General features: G+C 45.0%; 1 protein-coding gene and 1 long non-coding RNA gene across 3 annotated transcripts; one reads left to right on the top strand and one right to left on the bottom strand.

Annotated features, from left to right (window-relative positions):
- The first annotated feature begins 2,137 nt into the window (after positions 1–2,137).
- Positions 2,138–8,418, top strand: tmub1 (transmembrane and ubiquitin-like domain containing 1). Its single transcript, XM_020625243.1, has 3 exons — positions 2,138–2,269; positions 4,855–5,357; positions 8,039–8,418. Exons 2-3 carry the CDS (start codon positions 4,897–4,899, stop codon positions 8,388–8,390), a joined length of 813 nt encoding a protein of 270 aa, XP_020480899.1. The 5' UTR covers positions 2,138–2,269; positions 4,855–4,896; the 3' UTR covers positions 8,391–8,418.
- Positions 8,419–9,778: 1,360 nt separating this feature from the next.
- Positions 9,779–11,276, bottom strand: LOC109974847 (uncharacterized). Of its 2 annotated transcripts, XR_002277033.1 has the most exons (4): positions 11,112–11,276; positions 10,424–10,596; positions 10,113–10,350; positions 9,779–9,932 (listed from the first exon to the last, which is right to left on the bottom strand). It is a non-coding gene; the product is annotated as an uncharacterized LOC109974847 (long non-coding RNA). The 2 variants fall into 2 exon arrangements; XR_002277032.1 differs by having other exon boundaries at positions 10,113–10,596.
- Between the last annotated feature and the right edge of the window lie 1,691 nt (positions 11,277–12,967).

The following is a 12,967-nucleotide window of genomic DNA, read 5'->3' on the forward strand; positions in this document are numbered from 1 at the left end:
TTTTTTTTTTAAACATTGTGACACTTCAATTGTCTGTCTGCTGGCTTACTCCTGTTCTCGTCTCCACCCTCCTCTTGTCTAAAGCACTTTTAAGAAAAGTGTTTATATTAAACTTGAAAGTTCATAATTAATCCAGCATTGCAGTCACATCTTTAATGTGAGTTTTCTCCAGAATGGTACAGTAGAAATGCTTGATTCTTTGTGTGGTAATAGTGCGGGTGATGTAGAATCTAGGAATGATGTCCTTATGCTGCAAATATTAAGAAAAGTGTTTTTATTAAACTTGAAAGTTCATAATTAATCCAGCATTGGAGTCACATCTTTTTATTTTGAAAATCGTGAGCTTTGGCCCATTTCAATACCTTTAAACTTGAAAGTTCATAATTAAGCCAGCATTGGAGTTAAGGTATTTTATTTTGAAAATCGTGAGCTTTGGCCCATTTCAATACCTTTACCGTAAATGTAAGTATATAGAGTATATAGGCGCACTTCAAATTCTAGCGCGGCTGGCTTGACCACGGAAAACTGAACGGCGGCTGATTTGACCGCAGTTACATTACTTAGCCAACCCCGAGGTCAACATTACATACATTAGACGATTAACATTAAAATGAGAGAAGTAGTGCATATAAATGGGATAAGAGTCGATTTTAAACTGCCCAAACCGCAATGATATTTGAAATAATAGGAATGAATTTGCATCCTAGCCGTCTGTATCCGATGGCAGGAGTACCTCATAGCTCTGGCCTCCAGCACTACTGTGAGGAACCTTGGACTCATTCTTGACCAAGATATGTCCTTTAAATCACACATAAACCAAGTCTCTAGAACTGCCTTCTTTCATCTGCACAATATCATTAAAACCAGGAGCATCCTGTCTCAAAGTGATATTGAAGAACTGGTCCATGCATTTGTTACTTCCAGGCTGGACTATTGTAAATCTTTACTATCAGGATGTCCCAATAGTTCCCTAAAAAGCCTCCAGTTAATCCAAAATGCTGCAGCCAGAGTCCTGACAGGAACTAGCAAGAGAGATCATATCTCTCCCATATTAGCTTCTCTCCACTGGCTCCTCGTAAAATCCAGAATAGAGTTTAAAATCCTTCTCCTAACATACAAAGCCCTTAATGACAAGGCTCCGTCGTATCTTAAAGACCTCGTAGAGCCTTATCATCCTAACAGAGTACTTCGCTCTCAGAGTGCAGGTTTACTTGTGGTTCCTAGAGTCCACAGAAGTAGAATGGGAGGCAGAGCCTTTAGCTATCAAGCTCCTCTCCTATGGAACCAACTCCCAGTCTCAGTTCGGGAGACGGACACCCTCTCTACCTTTAAGACTAGACTTAAGACGTTCCTTTTTGATAAAGCTTATAGTTAGGGCTGGATCAGGTGACCTTGAGCCTTCCCTTAGTTATGCTGCTATAGGCCGAGGCTGCTGGGGGGTCCATGATGAGCTCTTCCCCTCTCCTCTCTCTCCATCTATCTATATGCAACCACTATCTGTCACTAACTGTGTCCTCTCTCTCTCGTAGTGTGTCCTTCTCTGTCTCCCATAGTGTATCCTCTCTCTCCCTCGTAGTGTGTTCTCTCCCTCCCTCGTAGTGTGTCCTCTCTCTCCCTCGTAGTGTGTCCTCTCTCTCTCCCTGTACCTTTCTGCAGGTAGCCCTGGCCCTGGAGCTCTACGTCCCTGACAAGCAGTCACCAGCCACATCGACCTGATCAGTGTTTGATTGTTGTGTCTTGTTGCTTTTCTTCTTTTGTCTCTCCTCTATCCACTCACCCCAACTGGTCGAGGCAGAAGGCCATCCACTAAGAGCTGGGGTCTGTTGGAGGTTTCTTCTGATAAAGGTGTTACCAAGTGCTGCTCAGAGGGTATTTGTTGGGTTTTTCCTCTATAATACTGTGAGGTCTAGACCTGACTGTGTCAAGTGCTCTGAGATTATTGTTGTCGCGATTTGACGCTATGCAAATAAAAGTGAAATTAACTGAAAGAAAACATAACATGTACATATTCCGGTACAGTAGGTGGCGGCATGCACCTTTCACGTTGGTCTGTAGCCCGCGATTAAAACTCAAGCAGCAGAAGAACAAGAAGAAGACGAACTCAACGTTTGGCCAGCAGGGCGCAATATACGTCACTGCTGCATTAGTTTAACCAGAACCGCCGAAGAAGAAGAAGTAGAAGCAGGAATTGTTGATCAGCAGTGAAAATAGACTAGTCTGATTAGCTTGCAGGCTAAGGCTCTATGATATGAGGTTTATCAGCTAAACAGTAAGTTTTTATTTTATCTTCTCTTCCTACAGATTGACCCAAAAACTGTTTGTACAGTAATTATACCCGACAGTGCTGGCTGTTATTCTGTAGCATGGCTGACTTCCTGTCCCGAGTTTAAACGCAGTAACGTGAAACAGTTAGCTGACAGATTAGCACAGCATGAATCTGAGTTTATTAATAATCAGGTAGTTAAGAGTATTAGGGGGTTCAAGCGGAGCTGTGGATAATGTCCGGACTGCTACTGGATCTGATAACCCGGGCTAACAGTCTGCTTGGCAGTCAGCTCTGTACCAACAGAGAGAAGTCAATCTAAATACAGTGAAAAGAGGTCAGTCCGTGTATTCTGTCGCTGGGGGGGCTGAAGACTTGATCATTAGGCCGAGGGAAAAGAACACAGCCGAGGTCAGGAGTGGTTCAAATAGCCACCGGGGCAAACAATGAGTGGGTGTCCAGAGGGGTCTCCTGACAGTGAACCCTTGTCCCTGGCTTTAACCGGTGCCTCCAGTCTAAGATGCTGACGATCTAAATGAGTAACTTCTCAAGGAGAGAGCAGGACCAGGCATCCGAGGTGCATGTGATGCTCCCACACCGCTGGTCCTGAGGAGCAGGCTCTGGGTCAGGACTGGTTGTGTGCACGTCTTGTGCTGTGTGCAGCTCAGTGAGCCTGCAGGGTTACCAGGTTAGATTTAAGACTTAAAGTGATCAGAGTGTGACTGTATGATAGAAAGCCAAAAAGATGGCCTGGAATAATTTATTGCATCGTATTTGCCAGTTCCTTCCAGGGGACTACAACCATAATTCCTGATTATTAAATAAATGGGATTTAATGAGAAGAATATATAAAAACAGTGAACCTCCCAGCGAAACCTATGGAAACTAAAAGCTAATTAATCTGAAATTTCGCAGAATTCTCCATCCTGCTGAGTGTGTCGCAGTTAAACATGCTCAGGTCTGTGCACTTATGAGGTGTTTTCAGTAGGAACTAACGAGCTCATAGCTGAGAGCCACAGACAGAGTCAGACAGTGTTGAGCGACGGACCAACAGTGGTTTGGATCTGAACACAGGAGGTGATGATGAGGTTGTGTTGTTGTGTTTAGGAGTGAAACTAACAACCGTTTTAATGACAACCTGTCAATTATTCCTTCGATCTATCAGGTTGTCATCACTTGCATCACTACCACCCACATCAACAATCCCGTATAAAATTAGTTTTATTAGAAAACTTGTAGGATTAGCTTGTTACTGGCATGTAGCTGAAAATGGGCTTCGGCAGCTCTGATACACCCCCATTTTTTCCTGGCCCACCCAGCCCAGTTTCATCACAATACTGTGGAAAGTGTATAGCCTAAGTAACATGTCAAGAGACTGACCATGTGTCTACAACGTAAACATAGTCTGAAGTGCGTAGGCCTACCATCTGACAACTCACAAGAGGCTCACACTCATGTTTGCTCTGAAATTCTTGGTCTACAAAGAAAAAAACGCACAGAAACACCTTGGAGAAGGGAAGACTACAGCTCAAAACTCCCACGATAGCACACACTGAGGGAATTGCTACAGTATACTTGAATTACACGTACCGTGTATGTACCTATCCGTGGTAAAACTGTCAATGCACAAAATCTAGATTTTGGAGTTTCAGCCAGGTTGCACTGTAGACTAGGCTATAGTTATTACAACAGAAATAAAAGACTGTCTGTCTGGTCTTTTAATTCAAACAGTATCTGACTGGGAGATTTCTTTTTCCCTTTGGATTTCCTTTTACTGCTAATTTATGTTAACAGTTTTGTACATTTGTGGTTTTTCGTAAGATAGCTGTGGTACTGCAGGAACAATGGTGCTCGTGCACAAGGGACATTTCTGTCTTTAGTAACATGTTTGGCTGTTTGCGTAATTGCCACTGTGCAATAAATGGGTTAATTCAATGGTTAGTGCATGAGCTGCAGGTGGTTTTACAGCCCTGATTTTGAGTTTCAGATGATCTTCTGTCAAGCACCATGTTGTAATAACATGAGAAGCATAAAACTTGCCTGCTATTGCAAATAAATGTTAGGCTGCATAGGCTAGACAGGTTTGGTTACGCCGCTGTGTGCAGTCTCAGGCTGTGCCCTGCTGCTTCAACATGCAGGTTTTATGGGAAAAGAAAGCCCAACTTTTGTAATGGCCCACCCAAAATACAAATTCTGTGTACATCACTGGTTTGTTAGTTTCTTATTTTTCTTCATGTGTAAATTTGTTGCTGCTGCTCCTGAGTCCCCTTCATCAGGCGCATTAACGTTACCACAGTGTTCTCGTGCCACCGCCACACGTGTCAGATTTAGCTTCTTTTTGGTCTCCGATATAAACTGATCCCAGACTTCAGATGACTGTGTTCAGTCACTTTTATCTGCTGTCCCACACTCTCTACCCTCTGCTTCATTTTTTTCAATTACTCACACAGCGCTGTCTCGTGCACTAACTAGACCCACCTAATCTAATCCCTGAACTCTGAAAAAGGAGTGTGGTGAAAATTTAATATAATTGCTGAAGCTAAATAACCTTGTGTCAAGTGATGCCACTAAGCCCCACCCCCTGTGTGCAGGTGTGTTACCAGTGTGGACCTCAGCGGGCGTTGCCGTGGGCGATGGCTCTGATTGAAGGTGTAGGAGACGAGGTGACGCTGCTGTTTGGCTTTCTGCTACTGCTCATGGTGCTGCTGCTCGCCTGGATCTCCACCTGTACCCCTGAGCCCCCAGAGCACCTGTTCACCTCCACCGCTGGCCCTGCCCCTTTACTGAGGACCAGCCCCTCCCACCAAGACACACACCCCTCCTCCACCAACACTAATGCCTCCTCTTCATCATCATCACCCTCCAGCTCTGTGAGTGACCTCTCTTCCAGTTCTGCTGCTTCCTCCCAGGAGAAGGAGGGTGAGGAGGGTGATGGGGGTGGAGACAGGGGGGAGGCTGCAGGAGAGGGGGAGAGGAGCAGTGGAGGAGAGCCTTCGTCATCTCAGAGGGACATGGTGGTCAGACTGAAGTTTCTGAATGACACAGAGAGAACAGCTCAGGTCAAACCACAGGACACCATTGGATACATCAAACGGTAACCTGTACTATAGTACTATCACAGCACTACAGCCTTAAGGCTTGTTCACATTACAGCAGAAAAATGAGGGTTTTGCACTGCGTGTTCTGTACTGGACAGCCCAGAAACTCAAGTATAAAATCTCGGGGGCACTTTCTTAGCTACAGTGCTAACGTTGCGAACAGTAGATTCACTATGTTCTAGACCAAGGATTCTCAGACTTAACAGTCAAAGGTCTGAATCTGATTTCTATTCAAGGCAAGAGGTCCAGAACAATTAGTAATAAGCAAATGACTTTTATTAAACTTGCACAGTAATTTAGAAGCAACATACAGTGGGTACGGAAAGTATTCAGACCCCCTTAAATTTTTCACTCTTTGTTATATTGCAGCCATATGCTAAAATCATTTAAGTTCATTTTTTTCCTCATTAATGTACACACAGCACCCCATATTGACAGAACAACACAGAATCTTTGACATTTTTGCAGATTTATTAAAAAAGAAAAACTGAAATATCACATGGTCATAAGTATTCAGGCCCTTTGCTGTGACACTCATATATTTAACTTAGGTGCTGTCCATTTCTTCTGATCATCCCTGAGATGGTTCTACACCTTCATTTGAGTCCAGCTGTGTTTGATTATACTGATTGGACGTGATTAGGAAAGCCACACACCTATCTATATAAGACCCTACAGCTCACAGTGCACGTCAGAGCAAATGAGAATCATGAGGTCAAAGGAACTGCCTGAAGAGCTCAGACAGAATTGTGGCAAGGCACAGATCTGGCCAAGGTTACAAAAAAAAATTCTGCTGCACTTGATGACTGTGGCTGAGCTCCAGAGATGCAGTCGGGAGATGGGAGAAAGTTGTAGAAAGTCAACCCTCACTGCAGCCCTCCACCAGTCGGGGGCTTTATGGCAGAGTGGCCCGACGGAAGCCTCTCCTCAGTGCAAGACACATGAAAGCCCGCATGGAGTTTGCTAAAAAACACCTGAAGGACTCCAAGATGGTGAGAAATAAGATTCTCTGGTCTGATGAGACCAAGATAGAACTTTTTGGTTTTAATTCTAAGCGGTATGTGTGGACATATCTAGGCACTGCTCATCACCTGTCCAATACAGTCCCAACAGTGAAGCATGGTGGTGGCAGCATCATGCTATGGGGGTGCTGCAGGGACAGGACGACTGGTTGCAATGGAGGGAAGGATGAATGCGGCCAAGTACAGGGATATCCTGGACGAAAACCTTCTCCAGAGTGCTCAGGACCTCAGACTGGGCTGAAGGTTCACCTTCCAACAAGACAATGACCCTAAGCACACAGCTAAAATAACGAAGGAGTGGCTTCACAACAACTCCGTGACTGTTCTTGAATGGCCCAGCCAGAGCCCTGACTTAAACCCCATTGAGCATCTCTGGAGAGACCTGAAAATGGCTGTCCACCAACGTTTACCATCCAACCTGACAGCACTGGAGAGGATCTGCAAGGAGGAATGGCAGAGGATCCCCAAATGCAGGTGTGAAAACTTGTTGCATCATTCCCAAAAAGACTCATGGCTGTATTAGCTCAAAAGGGTGCTTCTACTAAATACTGAGCAAAGGGTCTGAATACTTATGACCATGTGATATTTCAGTTTTTCTTTTTTAATAAATCTGCAAAAATGTCAAAAATTCTGTGTTTTTCTGTCAATATGGGGTGCTGTGTGTACATTAATGAGGAAAAAAATGAACTTAAATGATTTTAGCATATGGCTGCAATATAACAAAGAGTGACAAATTTAAGGGGGTCTGAATACTTTCTATACCCACTGTACACTCACCAGCAACTTTATTAGGTACACCTGTTTAGGGTTGTGGTTACCCTAACCCTGTTGTAGAGGCTCAAAGTGTTTTCTTTCTTAGCAATCTTGGTAGCAGCATTTGTGTGCTGGTATTTTGCTAGCTAAACAGCTTGTCCATCTTTGTCTGATCTTGAGGACAATACTGTATGTTATTGTACAGTTTGTGAAATTCAGAAGCGTTGGTTGCATGCTGTAACGCAAGATTATATTAATATAGGCCCAGATGGGGCGAAACAGAACAATGACTGGCTTCACAAACAAAGATCAGTGCAACCTAGGTCACAGTTCAACAAATCTGAACTGTCGGCGCTCCGCACCCCGAAGACTCTGTGTGGCGCACCGCATACACAACAATGGCAAGGCCCGTGCAAACATTTTTCTGCTCTAATGTCAATACGCCATTAGAGTGAAGTAACATTAGGTCCATATTAAGTGTCTCAGAGGAGATCAGTCCAAGTTTGAAGAACAGATTCAACATTTAGATGGAGGGAACAACGCTGTTGGTGTAAAACTGTCACAGCTGCGTTTTAGTGCATGAGGACATTGTGTCCAACTAGGAGTCTCAACCTCAGATCGGGTTTTGTCACCACGCTGTTCTACAACACCCCTCCTCTGTCCTCAGGTCCTAAAATTAAAGTTTGACATTTGTTAGTCCTAGTCCTGACTATGGGACTCAATAGTATATTTAACCTTGACTATGGGGTCGTAGGGCTCACTTCCTGTTCTGAGAAGCTTCACATCCTGGTCCATTCACAGAATGTACAACACTCCACACAGACTTTATAGAGACAGTAAAGTGCAGCAAGCCAGACCTGCTCAGTGTTAATGGTTCTGACCTGTGATCTCTGACTTTTCAGGACCTACTTTGCGGGTCAGGAGCAGCAGGTCCGGTTGATCTATCAGGGTCAACTGCTGCAGGATGATGCTCAGACTCTGGCCTCTCTGAACCTGGCCCATAACTGCGTCCTGCACTGTCACATCTCTCAGCATGCCGGGCAGGGGGCTACTGGGGGGCCCCGGCCCGCAGACCAGGTACAGGTAGCTTTGAATGTGGGCAGCCTCATGGTCCCCCTGCTGGTCCTCATGCTGTCGGTGCTGTGGTATTGTCAGATTCAGTACCGGCAGTTCTTCACCGCCCCAGCCACCGCCTCACTGGTTGGATTCACCATCTTCCTCAGCCTGGTGGCCTTTGGAGTCTACCGCCGTTAGCTGCTCTCTGATTGGTTGCTGTGGTTATTTCCGCCGGCGCCGGGACTCAAACCTGTGTGCAGAAGCAGATGCTGACAAAATTAATGTTTTTGTTTCTGTTGCCATGGAGAAGCTGAGCGTAAACAAGGACTTAATTTTTTTTTTTTTTTTAAGATCATGTTTCTGTAGGTTTCTCATCATCGTGCCTCTTTACTCTCTACCTGTCTGTGTCCACCTGTATGTCTGTGTGAACAGGGGAAGGTCATTTGTTTAAATTACAGCTTTTGAAGAAAGTTCTATTAAATAAGTTCTTTATCTTCTTGTTTTTTGTGTCTTTGGAAACAGACAATGTTTTGTAATCCACTATTTTTCCAGACCAGTCTGGTAGAAATAAAAGTACCAGTAAGCAGTAGTCATGGGAGGATTGCTGGGTCTCCAAGTACTGGGACCTGTTTCTGCAGTGACTTCTCTCTTTCAGCCTAGGAGCTGTATATAGGAGGGGCGTCCCACCACCCACGCTTGCACTCAGAGAAGTGGCACAAAACTGGTGGAATGATTAACCAATTTAAAAACCTAGACAGCACTCAGAGTGCACACCTCTGCCAAAGGCAGCTCAGTTTCCCATAGTGCCATTCTGCCTAAAAACAATATTCCCATGATGGTGTGAACCTCACAATATGATTCCTTGGCCATGAAAACCTGCCTCTGGCAATTGGAATCATACTTACTTATTCAAGAAAAACAATATTTCACTAATGGTGGTTTCCTTCAGGAAATACTAACTTTTTAAGTTACGTTGACACCTGCTGAGTCAGCAGGCTTTCAGTCAGAATCTGGTCTTGGTCTGTAACATTGTGTTGTCTCACAGTAACTAGTTTAGAGTGTGGTTACCCAGGGCTCAGACCGGGTTCGGGTCTTGGTCGGGCTCGGATGCCACACTCTTGGGCACAGGTCAGGTTTGGACAGAAATATACGGCCCGATCCATGCTCTAGCGTTCTGGGTCAGCAGATGCAGAATGTGACTTAGATCCAGATGAGACTTTGGTGTGTGGTACATCTTTTGCCGTTGGCCCCTCACAAACCGTAACAATAAACATGGAGGAGAGTGGCAACGGGGTCAGTACAGAGACCAGGATGTTTCACATGTGGTGGATGTTTATGGAGAAGCTTCTGATCAGGCCAAACTCGAAGGAACATATCGTAACCCAGCGGTTTTGGAGGAAACTGGGCCATTGTTATTCTTGTTCAGTCATCTGCAGCAGACTGAACACACACACAGTTACGTGACGGGCTGCGGAATGCAGAAGTGGAATTAGCTGTGTGCTGGATTCAGTAAACCTACTGAATGTCAGTGTCAGAGGTTTTTCTAACTAAAATCAAATCCTGGATTAGCTGAGTTTACCTGCGTCTGAGCAGGTAGTCTGTGTACATGCTATTCCTGTCATGGATGAGTGACAGCAGAGAGTCTCTGAAGAGTCGCAGGTCGACCTGCAGCCAGCCGTGCAGAACGATGACCTCATCCAGGTGAGTCACCTCACTGCTCAGCCTGTGGAGTGACTCGACCTGAGACAAACACAGCAGGGTCACTGTAAACCTGCAGCCTTCTGGTGAGGTCAGAGTGACCTGACAAGCCTGATGGACAGTGAGCAGCAGTGGGGACATACAGTCATAACTGAGAAATACTTCATGTGGTTATAACACAGATTTCAGACAGACTGTTTCACCTGGAGTAAAACACCTTACCAGGTGTCTCATCTCTCGAAGTCCTTCGGGGTGGGCGGGGCCCCTCCAGCTCCTCAGGTCCCAGCTGTCTGCTGTAGGTCAGGAGCTCCTGCATTACCTATCATCTGTTATTCCTCCACAAGTGAGCATACCTGTCCAACCCTGCTCTGAAATGCTCCACCTCCTCTCTCACCTGCAGCAAATGACACATCACTTCCTGTTCCATTGCAGAGAGCTCCAGACTCTGCTGCAGGGTCACCTGACACGCAGGAAGACGGGTTTAGTTTGGTTATGTCTCAGAGAGTGTGTGTGATGTGGGATGTCAGAGTCACCTGGTAGTTGCCATGGTGACCCACAGAGATCCTGGGTGGCAGACTGGTAGCGGTGTAAACATGAGTGATGACGGTTTTCAGCGGGTCAGAGAGGCCGCCACCCACTGACAGCACAACACGCTTTCTGTTTCTTGCAGCTGCAAAGAGACGACCCCCAATGCAGCACCACATTTCTGCACACACACACACAGAATTAAACATTCAGCACAACAGCAACATGTGTCTTATGTGTTGTCCGCCTCAGGTGCTCAGGGGGCCCCCAGGTCAGGTGAGTGTGGGACTAACTAAAATCAAATCCTGGATTAGCTGTGTGGGACCTCTACTGTAAATAGTGTAAGATACTGAAGCTGTAGTGTGTAGTCTGACATTTTCCAAACACGGTGACGACAGTGCACACACAGTGCATCAGTGTTTCTGCCTGTGTTCAGAATATTTGCTCACCTGTTTCCACAACAAAAACAAGACTAAACAGTAACCTTTGAAAAGAAGAACTATGATGATGAACATTTTTCACCCACAAGTTAAAACTGATAACGTGAACTGGTCGTGAAGCACAGACGTCTTAACGTAAAGTGTCAGTGACCTGCCACAGACAATAAAACTATTCCATGTGAGACAAACTGGTTTAACTGCTCTGTCTGATGCAGATGTTTCCAGATGTTCCCAGGAGGTGTGTGTGTGTGTGTACCTGTTGGTCCATGTTGTCAGTCAGGAAGTGCAGCAACCTGAGCAGCAGCTGGAACAGTCCATCCTGGACTTTATCGATGTGGTCCAGATACCTGATCCCGGACTCAGAGGAGTCTGCTGCTCTGTATACTCTCCTGTTCGCCTGAGACAACAGCAGGGTCACATCAGCACCTGTTAAAGAAGAATCAGCTGTTACCTGTGTTAACCTGAGCAGCACTGGTCTCTCCTCTCTGAAGCGTCTGTGGCTCTGCTTTGTAGCTCCGCCCTCCAGCAGCGAGTCACCTGACTGTTGCAACAGATGAAGCTCTGTCCAGCTTTTTGTTTTTCTACTTTAATCTAGGGAATGAATTTCATTTGTTCCACTCTGGAATTCAGTTTTTTTTTTATTGTTTTCATGATTTCAGCAGTTGCATCTGTCAGTTTTTACCCCACTGTGTAAAACTGTGGAAGCACTGATCATTTGAGTGCTTTCAGAACCATGGTACCATAATGACTATTTGTTGTACTGGTAGCTGTTAGACATGTGTTGCGTGTCACCCTCAAAGCCCCAGGTGTTCCTCTGTAGTTCTGACAGCTCCAGCTCACTTGTATAAGATCAGGGCTAAAGAGGTTTTAAATAAATTAAATTTGAGACAGTTCTCTCCCTACTCACATACCTGAGCTTCCTCAGCACTGCCTCCAACTGGCAACACACACACACAGTTAATCTGAATAACCTGTCAGATCACTGAGATGTGACGTGTTTCAGGTGCGTCTGTGCAGCTGCTTGCTATGGTGAGCTGTGTTGAAGCAGCCAAAGTAACACTGAACTAAAACTAAACATGTGAATGTTTCTCAGCAGATCTTCACTACACCGCAGTGTTTTAATATCGGCTGGAAGATAAATATCTAAAATAGAATAGTTAACATTAGGGATGTAACCATAATAAAAACTCACTGTACGGATGTGCCACAATAAAAAGTCCATGATACGATATTTATCACAATATTTAAAATGCCCATTACTTAATAATAAATCAGCCCCATCTGTCCTCATCCAATCTGAAATTGGTCATAGTGAAACCCTGGACTGGACCAAGCCGCTGGTCCTCACCCTCCATCCCGCTCCTCTTCTACGCCCTCTCTGCCAGATTCCTTCCCGGGGAAGGAACCGTCAGCTAACGGTAACCATGGTAACCGACTTGCCGAAGCAACCCAGCGGTTGGATTGTTGCGCACGCTGCCTTCATGGTCTCTTCAATTTGCATCATAAATAAGAGGGTTCTTGCCTTCTTTTGTTTTAAAATTCTCAATCAATAACATTCTTTTCATATTGTAGAAACTTGAGAGGGCTTTTTAATTGCCTCTTCTCTTTCTCTTCATGGTCCCAGGTTCGAAAAGTGTCTCTTATGACAGATTCAAACATTAACAATCAGTAAAATAAAGACTATTAGATACCAAGGAAACACAAATGCTCACTTACCATTTTGTTTATTGGTGGGTTATCTGCCTAAAGTACAAGACCTGAGAGAGATGCCATTTTCATTGTTCTGGATTCACCATGAGGATGTGTGTGGAATAACATAAAAACAATAAGGAAAAGGAAAACTAACATCAAGATAGACATGTTCAATCCACCAGGTGGCAGTAAACTGACAGAAAACACCAGAGGAAGAAAAATAACCAGCTGTGATTGGTAGGTGGTCTGCCCCGCCCTCACAACGCTCTGATGTCAGATTAACTTTGAGTCTGTGACATCAGAGCCACCTCCCTCAGTGATTGGTCAGCTGTGCACAGATGAAACGTTTGTCAAAACCGTCAAAGTCTTCCAGGAAATACTGAACAAGGGAGAGGTTTTCTACATCAGCTGGATTCAAGA

The sequence above is a fragment of the Monopterus albus genome, unplaced genomic scaffold, assembly GCF_001952655.1.
Source record: "Monopterus albus unplaced genomic scaffold, M_albus_1.0 scaffold350.1, whole genome shotgun sequence".
Lineage (NCBI taxonomy): Eukaryota > Metazoa > Chordata > Actinopteri > Synbranchiformes > Synbranchidae > Monopterus > Monopterus albus.